Consider the following 19218-nt stretch of genomic DNA (forward strand, 5'->3'; position numbering starts at 1 on the left):
CAAGGGGCCCTACTTGTTCGCTCCACGTGTCTGAAGAACTTTACTCCGACCAATATGTACCGATGTCAGGCCTGAGTGTGCCCCTGTCTACATGCAATTACAGTTGCCTGAAACACCTCCGCCAGTGCGCACCCAGGCCTCAGCAGCGAGGCCCACATGTGGTCCCAACAGCCGGTGTCAAGACAGGGCTGGCACCGAGGACCTCAGTGCCACCACCCTCTGCCTGACGCTCAGGGTGAGCCCACTGAGGCCAAGAAGGGATCCAATCACCACTGGTGGGCACAGAACGCTCAAAATGTAACCAGTGTGGGCTGGTCTGTCCTAAGTGTAAAATGCACACTCGATTTCCAAAACTGTGTACAATGGAAAAGGATGTAGAGTATCCCACTAATACTTTAAAAAAACAAGCGTATGTTGAAACATTACTTTGTATTAAATAGAAGATATTAAAATTCATTTCACCTTTTTTTACTTTCACATGGCTACTAGAAAATTTTAAGTTACATGTAGCTTTTATTAAATGTCTACTGAACAACACAGTCATGAACCATATGAAATTACTGACAGCCAAATTTTTTTAACCTGCTCAAATTGCAGTTCTTCATGGTTCAGCCTAATACTACTGCAACTATTAGACTCTACGTTATACGAGGAGCCCACGTGCCATAATGCCAGGAAAACGGAAACGGGGCGGGCGCGGGGACCTTTTCCTCGGAGGCTGCTAAGTTCTGCTGCCTGAGAGAACTGGCCGGTGTCCTCCTGTTCTCCAGTAAACACGTGCCAGGAAAACAGACCTTCACGTCTCAGAAGGTAGAGTTTTAAGGCAAGACGTTTTGTCTCTAATTTATTCCTCGCTTGTGTCACACATGTCAAGTAAAGAGTACACACCAATGTTTTGTTTTAACAAAGGGGCCTTCCAGACAGTTAAGCCAAAGGATGCAAATGAGCCAAAATGTACAGGAGGACTAAGAGAATTCCAGCAACCATCAAAAAGAACAACAGGAGCAGGACACTGAAGTGAGACTGCCAGTCACATGCGGCTGCTCCAACCATTCATCCCAAAGGGGGAAGTGCCTTCGTTTCACTGATTAAACTAACTCCATCCTACGATGCAGGTCAAAAGTACGCCCATCCTGGATGGTAAACATTCTTCCTGAAAACACGTGAATCTAGAAATTCCAACAGGGCAGGTTGACCGGTCATAAAATTCACAAGAGCACACCCTCCCCAAGCTGTCTTCCGCCTAATCAAGAGACGTCCGTTCATTAGGAGTTGTCTAAAAAATAAAGGCAGAAGCACCACACACACAAGATGCGTAACCCTTCCAATCAGGTCTGGTCTAATGAGCGGCCAAGGTGTGGTGAATTTTAAGACTTTCTGATAAAAATCGCTGACTAAAACAAGTCAGGTTGGTTTGTACATAGAACTACCTTCCCCTGAAGACCACAAAGGCAGTCAGCACAGCTCTGAGATGACTGCCCCGTCTTACGATGCTTTCACAGAATTTAGTTGACAATTATTTGAGAAGTCCAAAGCTTACGTATTAATACCATTTATTTACATTTTTACCCTGTAGGTCTCCGAAGGGCATCATGAATGAGAGGCTGAGATCGGACAAGCAGGTGCTCCTGCCTTCTCGCCCACCCACAGGTCCTTTGAAGGGACCGGATCCCACTTTAGAAGCACTTACCAACCACCTCCAGGGGTAACCTATCGGATAGCATCCATGTGAAAAAAGAACAAGAACAGAGTTTCAAACATACTTTTCTAGAGTGGCAAGCAGGGGATCCGGTTCTGTACTGTTCTGAATTTGTAACATCTGGTCTCTGCTCAGGCGAACAATTTCACAAAGTGACTGTGATGCATTTGAATGCCGCTAAAGGAAAGAAGTACAATTTTAACTATAAAACACATCAGATGTCAAATTTATAATTAAAAGTTAGGGAAGAAATTGCTTAAGTAATAACATAAATTCACACTGGCTACAAACTACACTGAGTAAAAAGCTACGGTCAGAAGAAAAAGCATATGTAAAGCGTGCGTATCTACCCTGCCAGACTAACGAGCTTTACCTAACAAGACCGCCAATGAAATACATGTCACCCTGTGGAGGGAGATGGGACTCAAGTCCTGGCAAGGGAAATTTCTACGCTTAATACTTGACGAAAAATACATCCCCCCAATATATACTTTTATCGGCACAGAAAGACGCACACACTTCTGTGACGTAAAAAAATAAATGCATTTTTCTGGAATATGCTAATGGACAAGGAATTCTTTTTCCAGTGTGTCACCTTACAGGAGAGCTAAACTCTCAGCACCGGACACCTGCACCGAGCACCACCTGCGGACTGAGCAGAGCGCCCAGCGCAAGTAGAACAAGGAGATTCCAGCTCAGATGACAACACACACCAGGGGAGCAAAACCCACTATTTGGATTCAGAGCCTAACATTTTCTTAATAAATATAAATTGGTCAATATAATTTCGGCATGCAATTTACCACTTGATACAAAACAGAAGTATCCACAGGACTGTCTAAAAGACAAAATTAACTTGGTTTTTTTCTTTTTTTGGCTGCACCAGTGGCATACACAAGTTCCCAGGCCAGGGATTAAGCCCACACCACAGCAGTGACCCGAGCCACAGCAGTGACAATGCCGGATCCTTAACCCACTGAGCCACCAGGGAACTCCCAAAACTAACTTTCTTGCAAGTCAAGTAGAGAAGGTGCCAAGGCCCCAAACATCTTGTCCTTTGCAAAAACCTTGCAGCAGGGTTGGGCTTCTCCTTTGTCAATTTCTCCTGGCGCCTCCAGACAAGGATAGCATCCTGCTGAGCAATCAAGTTCTGCTCAAGTACGCGACCCCTGTGATGATGGATGCCCCCTCCCTGTGAACAGGGCAGGCCATGCTCCTGTCCTCACTCGCCACGGCCTGCACCAGCCACACACTTCCGGCGCATGGGAAGTGTGTTCTTGGAACCATCCGACTCCCCAGCCAAGGCAGGGGGGTCACCACCCCCACCAGGCCGAGGGCTCCTTCCAAGCAGGGGTTCTCACCCTCTAGCACCCAATACTGGAATGGCCTGGGCCTCAGCAGCAGCAACACTGCAGGAGGCATATGCGCTGTCTGAAGGGGGGTGTGAGAATCAACAACCCCTTTAATGGTCAACACGTTCTCTCTTTTTTTGAAGGTGGAGGTGGGATGGGAAGCCTGCTTTAGATAAACTCCAGGACCAACGGTTTTCAATGGAGTAGAAGGAGCTAGACCCACCTCCACAAGAAACTGGCCTATCTATCTACATCTGGCTGCAGGCTTCTTCTCCAGCTGTGCTCACTCTCCGGCTAATCCAGAACTCAGGGGCGGGCAAGGAGGCTGCCCCAGGCCCCACGACACACCTTGCATTGCTTGAACCAAGTCCTTTACAGAATTACAACTGAACCATAAGGAGCTGTCATTTCTGCAGGTAGAAATGGCCCCATGCTGGCGGTTCCACAGGGCTCGGTGTGCGACAGAAGAGCAGCAGCAGAGAAGAAGAGTATCGGCCTCGGGGACAGTGGCACGCCCTCTGGTCCTGGCGACCCCGCCAGATGGGCACCCCCTCAGCACAGAGCTCAAGGTGTAAACTCCAAAGAGCTCTGGTTCCATTGCCGAGTCAATCTTTAGCACCAGGACAAAGGCCAACCTTGACAGAGCACAAAAGCTGCAGCCAGGACGCAGAACCACCAAGAGCCCATCACTAGGGATTCACGGGTGCCCGAGACGCTGCTGTGCTGTCTGCAAAGGTTCAGCCAGAATGGAAATAACAAATGCAGACAGACACAGCCACACCATTTGGGCTAAAGATGATGAGTATAAAAGAAAACAGAAGTGTGGGGGAGGCCGGCAACAAAGGCGAGCAGGGGCCACCCCAAGTCCCAGCCCTAAAAGGAAGACAGTGCCAGACCCGCGGCTGTCTCACATTTCGGGAAAGGTTCCGGGCATGGGCAAAAGGCAGTTCCTCCAAGAGCCTCTGGTGTTTCGAGAAGCGAAGACCGCTGCACCACCCGCCCTCCACTTTCACGTCCGGCACAATTACGGCCCTGATAAAAGCGGTTCTTAGAAAAGTTTTAACAAGAGAACTTACGTCTTCTTCTTGCGACGGATGAACTATTTCCACAAGCCTCTGGATAATTTTCTCCTCATTTAACCACTGTAAAACACATTGTAGAAGGGGTCATAGCAACGAGTGGCTCTTGTTCAAGCCCCAGTGAAGACTAACATACTTGGAAATATCCATCACAGTTTAAGGAGAAGGTTACAGGTTTCTCTGGACTTTGAACACTACAGAAAATTAAAAGTTCCCCAAGGAAAACGCCAGTGAATATATTATTTTAGCAGTAGCTACAGTACCAACCACTTCCCAAATCACAATACCCACACCCAAAAATTCCGCACGTCCACTTCTTAAGCCACGGGGTAGACACTGAGCACTGGGAGGGTCTGGACTTTGGACATGAAGCAGGCGGGGGAATGGGAGTCAGACGTTTGCTGAAGGAGAGCAGTCACTTTACGAGAGCTTCAGAAAGGCTGAGAAAAGCAGTATTTGCTATCAAGCCTCCAGCTTAAAACACATGATGACCTTTTAGATTCCAAAACCAAGACAACCACAGGAAACGTGGGGGCCGCGTTTATCTGCCCCGTCTCAGGTTAGCAGAGAGCGAGTATTAGGACGGGGCCAAACCCTCTTCTTCATCTACATGTGAGATAAACCCCGCCGTGATGCACTGAGAATAAGGCTGAAGGAAAAAAGGAACAGAGACGCCCCACCAAGGCACTCCCCAGCCAGACAGGACACACACACACACACACACACACACACACACACACAAGCCCCAAAGGTTAAAAGAGAGGAGGGGGAAGGGTGCCAGTGGGGGTGGGGGTAGGAGTGGGTGGCCAGAAACCAAACATAATTTGCTAAAGGTCTAGAGAAATTCTTAGGCTGTCTCCAGGCTCCTTAAGAAGAACATGCCAAAGGAAAAGGCAGGCAAAGCTGTCACGAGCCTGGCCGAGAGGCGGAGGCCCGCCTTTACACCACAGCACGTCTCCAGTGTGCACATGAACTACCCGCCCGGGGCCGGGGAGGGGGACACAGACTTGTTCAGCGGCAGGACGCGATCCAGCAGGCAGGGCGGGGTGGGGTGGGGGGTGGGGGGACCTGGGCTAATGGATTCCTCACAGGCTCCGAGGTGATGGCTGCGACCACACTCTGGAACCCTCTAGATGGGGCGGGAGAAGGCAGGAGACGGGGCAGGCCGTGAATGGTCACTGCCCCCCCCCCACTGCCTCCACAGCTATCCACAAGCATGCGGAGCCCCAGCCCACGGGGGCCCCAAATCCCAGTCAGACTTTGGGGCGTTTCTAACCCCCTTCCCTGCCTATGCCTTTACTAACCTCTATCATTCCATACCTATTATATCCCTCGAGAAGTGACCTCTTCTTTTGGAAATGGGCCTTAAGATCCAACCCAGAAGTGACCAAAGGAACTCTAAAAACCCACCCTGAATAGCCCCCCCCAATAATAATCCAAATCCCTCATCCTCAACCGCCTTCCCTCGAATCCCCAACCTCTCCTGAGAAGACTCAGAGCCACGGAAACTCACCTAAAAGGGACCAGCGCCCCAACTCAGGCCCTTCCCGCAGCCACTCCAGGAGGCTCACCGGCCTCTCGGTGGTGTCCCCACCGTGACCTCCACCTGGTCCCAAGACCCACCAGCCTCGACCCACCTCTCGGTTCCCCCACGCACACGTGCACCGGCACGCCCGCCCACCTCAGCAGGACGTGCCCTTGCCTGGGACGCCACCTGCCAGCCCCCTGCCTCTCCTTCTGGTCCTCCAGGTCTTTGGCATTTTCCATAAAACTCACTTCTGGGGAAGGGAGGAAGTTCTAAGGCTTAAAGTTAAGTATTAAAGATGGGGTGGACCGGGGAATGGCTCTGGAAGGAGGCAGTGAAGGGAGCGAAAGAGAGGAAGCGACAGAAGACCAGAGGCAAAGCTGGGGGCCTGCGAGAAAGCTCACCCTCAACTACTCACTCCCTTCTCTTCCCACCCAAGGCGGCTCTACCAAGAGGCACACCTCCTAAAAGAACCATCTCCTCGAATTTGAACGTGTGTGCCCTCTCGGACGTCCACTTCCTTCTCGACCCATGCTCCTCGGCATCCACGAGGAAGTCGCTTCTGAAGGCCGATTCCCTGCAAATACCAACACCTCTTCTTTTGGCTTCTAGAGAAACCCTGCTGTGTGACCATCTTCTCCAGAAAGAGGGCCCACAGCACACGCTCAGGTGCAAGTCTGAGCGCCACCTTCTCGGTCCTGCTCTCACCGCCAGACCATTCTACTTTCCCACGCGTGCTGAGGCGCCAACGAGGCAAGCGGAAAGAACCCCCACAAGGAAACAGCCCATGTCCCCTGGGTGTGCACGGCTGGAATCCTGTCCGGGAAAATCAGAACTCTCTTCCTGTCCCGGAAGCCTCCTCCGGGCGCCCCGCCCCCCTTTCCCAGGCAACCTCCTCCCCCTCGGCCGGGGCCCCGCCCCCCCGCAGCCCCAGCTCTACTCACATTCAGCACATCCTGCCTGGGCTGTGGAGGCTCGATGCACGTCAGCAGCCTGAGCAACAAGTCCATGATGGCCGACGTTCCTATGTGCTTTATAACAAGGTCTACGAAATCGCGCTTCTTCTTTAGGAAATCCACGATCTAGGGGAGAACACACCCCAACTGAAAGGCACGTAACTCTAGGCTGCTCTCAGTCCTAAGCCACCTCGCGGCCCCTCCAAAATCCCACCACCACTTCAGGCCAGTGCTGAATTCGTAGTAAGATGTCCAACCAGAAAGCCTTCTAAGTGTTACAATATTCAAAAATCTCTTGGGAGTTTCCGTTGTGGCTCAGCGGTAACAAACCCAACTGGCATCCATGAGGACTTGGGTTCGCTCCCCGGGCTGGCTCTGGGTTGAGGACCCGGCACTGCTGTGAGCTGTGGTGTAAGCTGCAGACGCAGCTTGGATCCCGCACTGCTGCGGCTGTGATGTAGGCCAGCAGCTGCAGCTCTGATCTGACCCCTAGTCTGGGAACCTCCATATGCCTTGAGTGCGGCCCTCAAAAGACACCCCCCTCCAAAAAAATCTCTTGGGATAAAAATCTCTCAAATTATCATTTATTATTTAATATAAACACACCATAACAGAATTTTTTTATTTCTGTTCACTTCCATTATTAATTCTCAAAGAATGAGGATAAAAATTTAATACCTGGCAAATAACATGAAAGTATACCACTTAACAATCTATGGACATAAAGCAAGTTCATTAGGCTCTGCACCAAAACAGAGTAAATATTCCAAATCCTAACTGTACTCTAGCAGGTAAGAAAGAAATCAAAACACAAAACATGTCTAAGTGACTAATTCACATGCTATAGAAAAACCACATTTGCGTTTTATCTCAGCAGTTTCCCCTGATCAGATTAACACAGGAGAGTGAGTGTGAAGAGGGCGACAGGTGCACCAAGGGGATAGGAAAACAGGAATGAAGTTGCCGGGTCTCCTCTGCGCAGGAAGAACGCGACGGTTCTGCAGGCCTCCTGATTCCTGGCCGTGGTCCCGAATTACCCGTTCAAAAGTCCCAGGAGCAGCACAGCCAGCATGGCCGCTGCCCTGAGTCTCAGTGAAGTCTCTCAAAAGCCTGTGAGGCAGGGCTGCTTAACTCAATGTTACAGACGAGGAAACTGAGGCTCAGACCAGTTAAGTACCTTAAAGCTAGAAGCTAAAAGCTGGCTGCCCTGAGATTTAAACCTGTATTTAGAGGCCCCCAAAGCCAATATCCTGCCTTTATCCCACAAGAAGTCTAACCGCCAGAGATGAACTAAAACGGCTTCACACAACTGAGTACACATGTAGGATCAACTGTCACGCACTGCTTCTCTAGATAACATGGTTCAACGCAGTGACATAACCTTCCAAAAGTTTTACAGAACTAATCCACTCATCGCCAAGTCACACAGTAGTTTTTAAAAGCACAGTGGAGGAGAGAGAGAGGAAGAAAAAGTCACGTGACAAAAATACTGCATTATTTAGTGGCAAAGGCATTAAACCTGGAGCCCAAAGGCACGAATCACAGCCACTGCCATGGGCAGCACAGCAGGGACAGCAAGATGGCCTGCACGGGGAACGGTGCTGGCAAGGTGCTACCCCACCCAGCACTGAGGGTGCTCCAGCAGCTGGACTTCCCGCTCTGTGAGCTAATAACCGGCTGTAGCGCTTAAGCCAGACTAGTCTGAATACTTTCCAGTACCTGCAGCTGCTTATATCCTAAGACCTCATGGGATGATGGATGGGAAACCTTTATTTCTACTCATAATTCTCAGAAGGTTAGAAAGATGCGCGGAGTTCTCTTGGGATACAGCAGGTTAAGGATCTGGCTTTGCCATTGCTGTGGAGCAGGTTCAATCCCTGGCCCAGGATTTTCCACGTGCCACTGGTGCGCTCCCACCCCGTCAAAAAAAAAAGTGCCGCCTGACCTTCACTGTAGCAGAAAGAGTGAGGGCTCCTGGACCCTCTCATTACTGAGGCTGAGCTGAGAAGCACACCAAGCAACAGAGTGAAGAGGCCCTGTTCCTGGCATTCCGCTGGCACACGCTGCCTTCTTTACACAGATGGTATGCCTGGTCTTGGTATGCCTTGTGCCTTTATGGTACATACCACCTGTGTATCTTGAAGACCCCCAGAGGCGTGACGTGTATTCTCACCCTGCACGAAAGGCACACTGAAAACCAGGGCCCACCAGCTTGGGGCCCCCCGAAAGTGTAAGACCTGCCTCAGCCATGACTACGACCATCTGGAACTGGCTGGGAGCTCAGGCGGGCGGGGTGACTTGCATTTGCTGAAACAGTCCGCAGTCCGGTCACTGCTCGTGGAAAGACAGCGACCATCTGGGATCCTGCTTTGGGGATCACTATCGAAGAAAAAGGAACCTCAACTGGCAAACATTTAGGAAGGCAATCCTGCTCAGCTGAGAACATGAAAGAACAACCTTGTCATTCTAAAATAAAACACGTATCCACTTCGCCTTGGCAGAGGACAGACACACTGGGCCTAAAATAGTTCCAGTCCCTCGCCGTCGGCTGACAGCAAGGACTGGTCACAGAGCCTGTCTTCCGCCATGAAGGATGCCAGGCCCAACTGGTCTGTCACCGTGCACCCGACATCACACCCTTGCTGGCTGCCCTCTGGCAGAGCTGTCAGTCTGCATCTGGGCGTCTAAGGCTCCCGGTGCTGCCCACTGGGTGCCCGTCTCCATAAGCTCCCAGTAAGCAGACCCTTTTTCACACCAGCGTCCACCAGAGCAGGGATCCTCGCATTTTAGCATGCCCCAGGGTCATCTGGAAGACTTCTCAGATCCCAGAGGACGGGGCCTCACTCCCCGAGTGTCCGACTCAGCAGGTCTGGACTGGGGCTCCGGAACTTGCTTTTCCAATAAACTGGAGGGTGGTGCTCCTATTTCCGCAGCAGGGGCTACACTTTTCAGATCCTCTACATATACCACAGATCCTTGGAATTAAGAACAAAACAAAGCTTGGGGGGTGGGGGTGCAGACATGGACAGAAAACGCAAAGAGAAGCGGGATGCGGGGTGGGGGAGGGTCCCGCCTGCGCGGAAAGCTGTGAGTTTCTGCGATGCTCTGCTGGGCAGGAACAGCAGAGCCACTCAGGGATGTGGGACAGTCAATACCGAGAGGTCTCAAGGTTCTGAGTGGAATCGAAATAGAGACAATCACCGTTGCTGTAACCTCATCATCGACGCCTTCCAGGGAAGGCTTCTTACGGTTCGTTTGCAACCGTCACCAGGGGAAAGAAAAGCAAACTGGCGCTTCATCGCGGAGTCACGAAGAGGCCACTCACACATCCACCCACTCACTGTGCACCCTCGCGCGGCTTCGCAGTGGACACCCAATGCTCTCACTCTTCTAACCACTTGTCAAAAGAGAAAAGCAAAGTACACAGAAAGACTGAGATGAGAGGCACTCAGAGAAGAAGCGGTCAAGTTAGCACATGTTCATTCCTGAGGCACTGGGCGTTAAGTCAGCAGGCATTTAAGAATGCTTAAGGTTTAAAATACACTCTTTATCACAGAGCCTGGACTTAAGGCCGCTAAGACCCCCGAAGCAACAAAATGACTGGGGGATCATCTCAGGGGATGATCAGCCCTAATACTTACCTTTTGGAAAAGAATATTTACCTGTTCTGGTTTTCTGCTGATAAGAATACTTAGCACCTTGCTGAAGAAACTGGCAAGTAGTGGGTTCAAGGGGGGATCGTTTAGGAGGAAGCTACACAATCTCATGAGCAAGGACTCGTCTTCTCCCAGTCTATCATTCATTTGGGAGACATCAGAAGTGAGCAGCTCACAAGATATGTTTGGGTACCTAGAAGACAGGACACTCGTATCAGCACCCACAGTAACAGCTTCATGGCATCAAGTAAAACACACACCAGAAAGACCGCCTCACACTGTGAAAAACTAAAAACCATCTCCCAGGAATTAGGAAATCGTTGCAATCCATTCTGTCCAATGTAACCTAGAGATGAACGTGAACTTTCTTCTGGGTCTAAAAAATGGTTTCAAAACCACGCTTCAGCGGGAATACACGTCCCCCAACAAAACTAGAGCGCACCTAGACTCAGGAGTCAAGGGAGGTCAGGGCAAGGGCCTTCTCGGCCGAGGCACACGCAGCAGGTCAGGCCCTGGCTGCTGCCCTCCGGCAGGGCAAGCAGCGCAGCATGCAGGACACCCACAGGGGACACGGCTTCCAGGAAACTGCATTCGCTGCTCAGGGCACCTGGCGAGCACTCAGGACTCACTGAGGCTCCTGGGCTGCCGCCTGAAAGCTCATCTGGGTTGTGAACGGCATCCTAAAGCTGTTTGGGGGCTTATCAAGTGCACGGGACTAAGAGTAAAAGAATACATACTGTAACAGACTAGAGTGGAGAACAGGACACAGCCTGCATTACCCTGGTGGGGAAACTATACAAGAGCCGTCCAGGGTCTTCTGGGGATCGGCCACCCTCAGCTCTCACTGCGGTGGGACACAAGCCTCTTCTACAGTCCCCACGGCCCTAGAGATACCTGCACCCCTGAAGCATCGTGGCCTCTGAGCACCAGAGCCAGCTCTTGCTCTCGCGCGTGCACACGCTCTCTCTGAACAGCAGGCAGTAGATCCGTTTTCTCCACTCCTTTTGTCACAAACGATTTCTCACCTGTTTCTAAGAGCAAGAATGGAGACTCCAAGGCCTGTCCAGACTACTCTCTCCACCCCAGTTCACGTCTCCGCTCCTTACAGGATTCCCAGCAGCCAGGATCCAGAACCAACTATGTCACCGGGAGTGGCAAGCTCAAGTGCTGATCAGGACAGAGGTGACAGACAGCCAGAAGTGGCTGCGACAACAGAGAGGGGAAAAGGCTGCAGGCCAGAACCCAAGCAGCACCCACGGCACCTGGGACGAGCACACTGCTGCTTCGAGACCACTGGCTGGAGAAGCACTGGCAACAGACCAGAAACCTGCGCACCTAGCGGGTCTGCCGTGAGGTCAAGCGCTGAAAGGTATGAGGATAACCCCAAATGAACCTTCGCAGGGAGGAAAGAAAGACAACAGAACTGGCAGGTGTGAGGATGAAGATCACCTTATCCAACAGCTGGGCTTCTGGAGGCTTCCGGCTCAATCAAGTTAAAGCCTTCCTCCCTTTATAGAATACATGGGTGCAAAGATGCCATAACAGAGTCACCATTATGCTGGGGACAGGAGTATGTGGTGGTGACAGGTGTGGCTTCTAGAGCCACCCCATCTGGGTTCAGAACCTGGGTCCCCCACTCACAAGCTGTGTGACCTTGGGCAAGTTACTTAACTTCTCTGGGCCTCAGTTCCCAAGGATATAGTATGAAGACAACAGTCCTCACCTCACAAGGGAGAATAATACAAACAAAACACTGAGAAGAAGGCCTGGAATAAATAAATGCTAGCCGTTTTAATTCCTCTGTATTTTCTACTTCATAAAACTACCGAAATGCTGCTGTGGGGTGGGGGCGGCTCTCACTTGCCCCAATCTGAAAGTTGCTAACAAACAAAGGATTGATAAAAGGTAGGAGACGCCAACTCCAGCTGCAAACCCAACATGTAGGGAATACTGTCAAAATTCTGAGGCAGAAGGCCCAAGGAGCACATGGGCATCTTGTATAATTTTTCAAGAAATTTTCACCCATTTTTCCACAGTGACTTGGAGGCATGATGGAGCTAAAGGAGCAGGTGCACAGGGCCCAGGCACTGACAGAAAAGGCTCAAGTTCTAGCTTGGAACAGGCCGGGGCTACGTGTGTTCTCCCTCCCTCCTGAAGGTTCCACAAGCTCCTCAAACACCTAAGACCTCCTCTATTCCCTCAGCAAGACACCCTGCCGCCCCAGTCTCTGACCTTGACTGCCTTACACTGAGAAAAGAGAAGCACGGGGAGAGAGCCCAGCCCAACTGTGCCCCAGACCCGCCCCGGCCCTTCCTCCTGCCGCCGTGAAGCCGCCCCTGCCGTCCTCCTGATCACACTCCCTCCCACCAGCGAGGGCATCACGGGACCTCCCGCTCCCTCCACAGCAGCCCCATTCCCTCCACGCTGCATCCCCTCGCCAGCCTGCACATGTAGCGTCCCTTCTTCCATCTAGGGAAATAGACACCACACCCCTCCTGGCTCCACATCTGCCTGCAGCTCCCACTTTCTCTCTGCTCCTCCTTTTCCAGGGAACTACTTGAAAGAACTCTCTGCTCTGTCTTCAACTCTTGCTCAAAAGCATTCCAGCCAGGCTTCCGCGTCCACTGCTCCAAGGAACCCACACTGGTGAGGCCTTCCTCAGGTCAGAACCCTGACCTGTCCAACAGCATCTCAGCTTTTGGATATACAATGCTACTTAAGGACCTATTTTAAAAGTTTTGTTAGTTCAGGTTTCTGCTCGATTACTTAAAGCTGAGGTATCTGTCATTAAGACTAAAAGGTGAGTGTAAAACACAAACCTTCAGCTCCCTGTAGATGATCACTGAATTAGATGAAAACAGTAACGGATTCAATCTAAACGTGTAACTAGTGCGTAGTTACGACGGTCACAAAATACAACAATCATTCCATCACCCATAAACTACAAAACACTTGTCTAAGCTTCCTCAGATGGAGTTCCCATCATGGCTCCGAGGAAACGAATCTGACCAGGAACCATGAGGTTGCAGGTTCGATCCCTGGCCTTGCTCAGTGGGTTAAGGATCCGGCGTTGCCATGAGCTGCGGTGTAGGTTGCAGACGCGGCTCAGATCTGGCGTTGCTGTGGCTCTGGTGCAGGCCAGCAGCTGTAGCTCCAATTAGACCCTTAGCCTGGGAACCTCCATATGCTGCGGCTACGGCCCTAAAAGGACAAAAGATTAGAAAAAAAAACTTCCTCAGATGCCTACAGTCAACCTCAACCCTAAATAGCTTTCAGATCCCAGCTGAACACTCCCTCTGGGCTAACCCAGCTGTCCAGTACCGCAGCCGGCGGCTCCGTCCAGGCCGGAAGCACAGTGGAAACCACTCTGCTCAGATCTCTCGAAACGGCTCCAACCAGGAGGCTCCATGTCCAGGGAAATACACCTGCTCTCGCAACCTCAACGGCAGCACAAAATACGCTGGCATGGCAATCCCACAAAACGCCACCACTCCTTTGTGGCAAAACAGGCAGTTTCCATAAGGCCCGTCTACTCTTCCCCAGTTAAAGAAATGTTTGCTTCATTCGGTGTGGGAGAAAACAGACCCGAGAAGAGGAAGTTGCTTGCTCAACTTTTCAGAGCTTCTAAGAGGAGAGGGCTAACCACCCTGGTGGACGTGACCCAAGCCCACACCACACTGCCTCTTGGCAAGGTAAGCACCACCACAAGTGGCACCCACACACGCGGTTCACTGCGAAGGGGCAAAGCGGCAAAGGATCTACCTTTGGGGGGCAGGAGTACGGTGGTATTTCTGCTGCCAAACTCCTCTCCTCCTCTGTTTTAAGGCACTGATCTCTGAGTGGGGACTTAACGGCTGGCAGAGGACACGACTTCCTTGAAGCACCAAGCCACAAGCAACTCGAAGGCATAATTAACGCTATTCCTCTGACAGTAAAATTCTCCCATTGAAGAAATGAAAAGATGCCCGAAAAGAAGGACTGGGGGAAAGGGGCAAGAGGAGAATCTACCCAAAGCTACTATGTTAATTCCTCCTATTCCTTGATGTTGACGCAACACATAATCAATGACTTTTTGTCTTGTGCCTGAACTGGTTCCACTGTCAGGTGGAGGGAGCAAATGCTTCAATAGAGTTGGAAATGGAAAGATAATTAACTGAAACCCCAATACTTTAAACACACAGGGCGTATTCACGAAGACTTTCCGGGGTCTGAATACAAAGCATCACAGGCTGATGGAACCAGTGGTGAAGCGGACAAATGCGCCGCACCACCCGAGCAGTGCGCTGCCTGGACTCCACACTAACGTCCACCGAGGCCACCCTCGTCTTCAGTGAACGAAGGGTCGGAGTTTATTTTATCAGCAACGCTGTTCATGAAACAAGCTCTGGCTCATGTGTGCTGTGTGATCCTGGGTATGTATATACTCTGTCCTTCTATTTGCAAAAAAAGAGACAATACTTACTTGGATCATCTTACTATTTTAAGGAACTTCATCACTGTTTATAATGCACTTTGCTCTCAGCCAAAAACCTTTTGGCTGAAGTTTGTAACACTCACTTTTAAAATCCTTGATTTCACTGGACTTAGTTCTAGAATGGATTGTTTGCTCCACTGAGCCTGTCACTCAGGTGACCATGGCAACATTCTGGGACGGTCCCTGGCCGCCCCTGCAGCTGGACCACGAGAATGACAATACATGTCTATTCTACCCCCCCCTAAAGAGAAGATGGAATTTTCTTACTTGTATCGGATCTTTTCATCCATGTCTTGAGGTGGTTCTTCTATAATGAATGAGACTAAATCTTCGAGACATTCTGCTTTTAACAGAAACTCTATAAGTTTGCGGTTCTGAGCTTTACACTCCTGCAAAACGTCTTCCTCATCCATCAGCTCCTTCAGTGTAACATCTTCTCTTTCTAGAAGTGTGTCTATGTGGGATGATGAGTGAAGGTCAAATTTCCAAAACATGCTGGTCTAAAGAAAATGCAGAGAGCATTTCAAACACAATTGCAACTTCACACATTCACTTTTCAAACTTCCATTTAGTTTTATAGTCTAAAATGCCACCTTGGGGAGCTCCCATCATGGCTCGGTACTAACAAACCCAACTAGTATCCACGAGGGCTTGGGTTCCACCCCTGGCCTCGCTCAGTGGGTTAAGGATCCAGTGTTGCTGTGAGCCGTGGTATAGGTGGCAGACTCAGCTCAGATCCCCTATTGCTGTGGTCTAGGATGGCAGCTGCAGCTCCAGTTTGACCCCTAACCTGAGAATTTCCATTTGCTGAGGCTGCAGGCCTGGAAAGACAAAAAAGAAAAAAAATAGAAAAAGACAAGTTTCATAGCGAATCTATTAAAGACTTTCTAAATAAATAAAATTGGCAAGATTTTTTTCCTTCTCAGAAAATATTTTTATTGATAACAAAAAAATCTGACTTGAAAATGCTGAAAGAATACTAAAACACGGAGTTCCCGTCGTGGCGCAGTGGTTAACGAATCTGACTAGGAACCATGAGGCTGCGGGTTCGAACCCTGGCCTTGCTCAGAGGGTTAAGGATCCGGCATTGCCATGAGCTGTGGTGTGGGTCGCAGATGCTGCTCGGATCACGCGTTGCTGTGGCTCTGGTGTAGGCCGGCAGCTGTAGCTCCGATCCGCCCCCTGGCCTGGGAACCTCCATATGCTGCAGGAGCGGCCCAAGAAATGGCAAAAAGACCAAAAAAAAAAAAAAAAGAATACTAAAACATGGGATGACTTCAACCTGCAAAATTAACCCAATCATACTCTGTTAAAAATTTAGTGCTAGGAAAGGAAGAAAATAAACTCTTTAAGGATTAAGAATACACTCTTACATAGAATATCTTCAGCAAAAAATGACAAGTATTGAGACCTAAGTACGTGCTACTCTTCAGAATACTAAAAAATTAAATAAAGCAACACCATGAACCAGCACTTTTAGCTACTGATAGCATGAAAAATCTGAAAGCCATAAAACGGTAAAACTTATGCCAAAGAAACTAAAAAACTAAACTAAACTAAAAAACTGTAGCAAAATCATCTTAAAAAACAACCATTCACCTTGTCTTCAGATTGATCACACCCCATGTGCTTATTTTGGTCTGTAAGCCAAATTTCTGATAATCTAATAGTCTCTCCACCTGAAGTCAGAAAACTGGACCATAGTTAATAACGTAGCTTTAAGTCTTAAAAATAAAAAATTAGATCTCATGTAATGCAGCATGTCTTTTTTTTTTTTTTTTTTGGTAAGCCCACATTTAAAGGCAAGGTATAATGAAAAGTCTAATAAATAACTCACAAAAGCAAATCTGATATGAAAGCCCTTACTACTAGCTAATTATAAAAAATACATTCATTTTCATCAGTCAAAAACTATAAACGTCTACAAAATAAAACCATACTTCTAAAATATGGATCAAGATATAATCACATCCACCTCAAGTAAAAACTGACTTCCAAAATTTTAACCTTATGAAGGTAACCCATGGAGTTCCCGGCATGGGTTATCGGCAGTAACAAACCCAACTAGTATCCGTGAAGATGCAGGTTTGATTCCTGGACTCACTCAGTGGGTTAAGGATCCGACATTGCTGTGAGCTGTGGTGTAGGTAGCAGATGCGGCTCTGATCTGGCACTGCTGTGGCTGTGGCTGTGGCTGGCAGCTACAGCTCCGATTCCCAGACTCCTACCCTGGGAACTTCCTTATGCCACAGGTGCGGCCCTGAAAAGACCAAAAAAAGAGAGAAACTCATTATACACTGGATTTATAGAAATAACTGATAATTAGCAGTGATGAAATAACAGGTGTTTGCAAACTGTGGTCCACAGGCCAAATACAGCCCACCGCCTGCAAGCTAAGAATGGCTTTGATATTCTTAAATGGGTGTTTAAGGCAAAGAGAAGAAAAATATGACTGTGACCATATGTGGCGGGCACAGTAACAGTCCAGAACATTACAGAAAAAAGTTCAGCGCCCCCTGCTCAAGAGGAAATGGAGTTCTGACTAATACTAACTTTCCTTCCTGCTATCTCTGCACCACCCCCGCGTCCTCACAGCCTGCCAGGAGGGGTACAGCTACATGGTGTCAGGCAGGACCAACCCCCAGACCCGCTCTCTGGGGCAGGTAGGTATGGCCACGTGACAAAGGTTTCTCCAATATGCCGTGAGCCAAAAAACTCCGTGTGTTCCCCTGCTGCACCTGGCTGGATGCTGATGGCAAAAAAGGCCCCAAGGGACAGCAGAACCCCAAGCTGGAAGGTGCTTCCATTCCAAATCCACAGGGAGCCAGCTGCCTGCCAGGCGGAGAGGCTGCCCTAGGCTGTGTTACAAGGAGCCATCCTACCCCTGGGCTGTGTCCCAGCCACTTGGCCCACCTGACCAACCAGCTCCTCTCATTGCCCGAGCCCACGCTTCATGTTTTGTTACTAAAACAGAAAAGGAATTCTTGAGCAACTATCTGCTTTAAAATGCCTAACTCCTTTTGCTTTCCACTGTCCTAAATTAGAATAGCATTTTTCAAACTAGAACATTTTGAAGTACACATTTCCATAGCGCCACAGTGCACTTTCTGTGCATTGGGTAGGTATACTCCAGACTTAAAAATAAAATATAACCACAGTAGTCTTTTTGAGCAAACATCACGTATTTTGTCTTTTAGCCAAACAGCAAATCCACTGGAAAAGAACGGCACTGGTAAATTAGTTACCTCTGGCTTGGCCCTAACTTCTGTCTGTGCCCTTTGAAGCAGAATCAAGCTGGGTGTGATATAGCAAAGTTCAACTGCCCAGGGCTCTGAGGTCCAACGGAGCCCTTTTAAAAATGTACCACTTTAAGATATTCAGAAAAACTGAAAGGAGTCTCGATTTCAACAGCTCATTTTTAGTAAACATGAATATACTTTAAAATTCTTACCCCAGCTATACTTCAATAGGATTTAGAGATTAAGAGGGAATATAATTTCTTACAGTAAACCAAATCATAGGCTTTTCAATCAATATTGACAAAGAGAGAAATGGTAAAATCAATCTACCCTCCATCTTTTTGCAAAATCCTAGAGTTGTTTTCTAAGTTGGATTAGACAGCTTGAAAATCAGGTTTTCTCCAAAAGGGCTGAAGAGTATGTGGGCAGGAGTTAACTGTTTCTTGACTCCACAGAGGACAACCTCTGCCATGCTCTGCCTTCCCTATAACTTAAGATACAAGTGAAAATTACCACCACACATGCACACAATAGGACCTAGGGACCCATAAGCCTGCTCCTCTTGGCTCAATGACTTTAATGAAAGGTCCTCGGAAATGACTAAAATATGCTTCCCTCTTGAAAGCAAAATCTAGGCCACAGTATCTTTATTTCAAAAGCAGTGACACCCTGTAAGAAAAGGTGCTACCCTGTCTGTGACACGGGACAGGAACAGCCATGCGGTTCATACATCGTGGGCAAGACACACAGGAAGCCCGCCAGTCCCCCGGTCGAATCCGCCAGGGCACTGCTGGTAGAGTGTGGTCCCCAGGGCCCAACTGCGGTTCATGTAAACTGCCTACAAGTCCCTGCTTTCATCAAATAAACATCATTTTCTCCTCAAATCTTATTAGGACGATTAAGCACCTAAAGAGACCCGGATTCCAATGCCAGCTCCACAAGTGCCTGGCCCTGAGGCCTCGGGAAAACCACTCGCCTCTCAAAGCCTCATTATCCTCACCAAGCAAACTGCCTGTGAGGAACTGAGAAGAGGCCAGGGATCAGCTGGAATGCACAGGCCCTCAACAACCGGGAGCCCCTGGGCAGTCGGCACACTCACCTCGGACATCAGTGAGCTTTGCGCCAGCACTTCCCAAGCTCTCGTGGACAGGGAAACGGCGAGGGGTCTTACGACAACAGTTTCTGGGCGTTTCACGTGGCGCGATGGGTTAAGAATCCAACTGCAGCAGCTCAGCTTG

The 19218-nt window shown here is 49.4% G+C and overlaps 1 protein-coding gene across 10 annotated transcripts in view; it reads right to left on the reverse strand.

Annotated features, from left to right (window-relative positions):
* The window catches only part of PPP6R3 (protein phosphatase 6 regulatory subunit 3), a 131750-nt gene that overhangs the window by 59400 nt on the left and 53132 nt on the right, over positions 1 to 19218 (reverse strand). For 9 of the 10 annotated variants that reach the window (XM_047775064.1, XM_047775063.1, XM_047775062.1 and 6 more), the window contains 5 exons: positions 15009 to 15241; positions 10274 to 10460; positions 6600 to 6737; positions 4128 to 4193; positions 1764 to 1876 (listed from right to left, as the gene is read on the reverse strand). In XM_047775064.1, coding sequence (XP_047631020.1) covers positions 1764 to 1876; positions 4128 to 4193; positions 6600 to 6737; positions 10274 to 10460; positions 15009 to 15235 — 731 coding nt within the window. In that variant the 5' untranslated portion in view covers positions 15236 to 15241. Of the gene's footprint in view, positions 1 to 1763; positions 1877 to 4127; positions 4194 to 6599; positions 6738 to 10273; positions 10461 to 15008; positions 15242 to 19218 lie in introns of those variants that run through there. The other variant, XM_047775067.1, reaches the window with a different exon arrangement.

This window comes from Phacochoerus africanus, chromosome 4 (assembly GCF_016906955.1).
Source record: "Phacochoerus africanus isolate WHEZ1 chromosome 4, ROS_Pafr_v1, whole genome shotgun sequence".
Taxonomy (NCBI): Eukaryota; Metazoa; Chordata; class Mammalia; order Artiodactyla; family Suidae; genus Phacochoerus; species Phacochoerus africanus.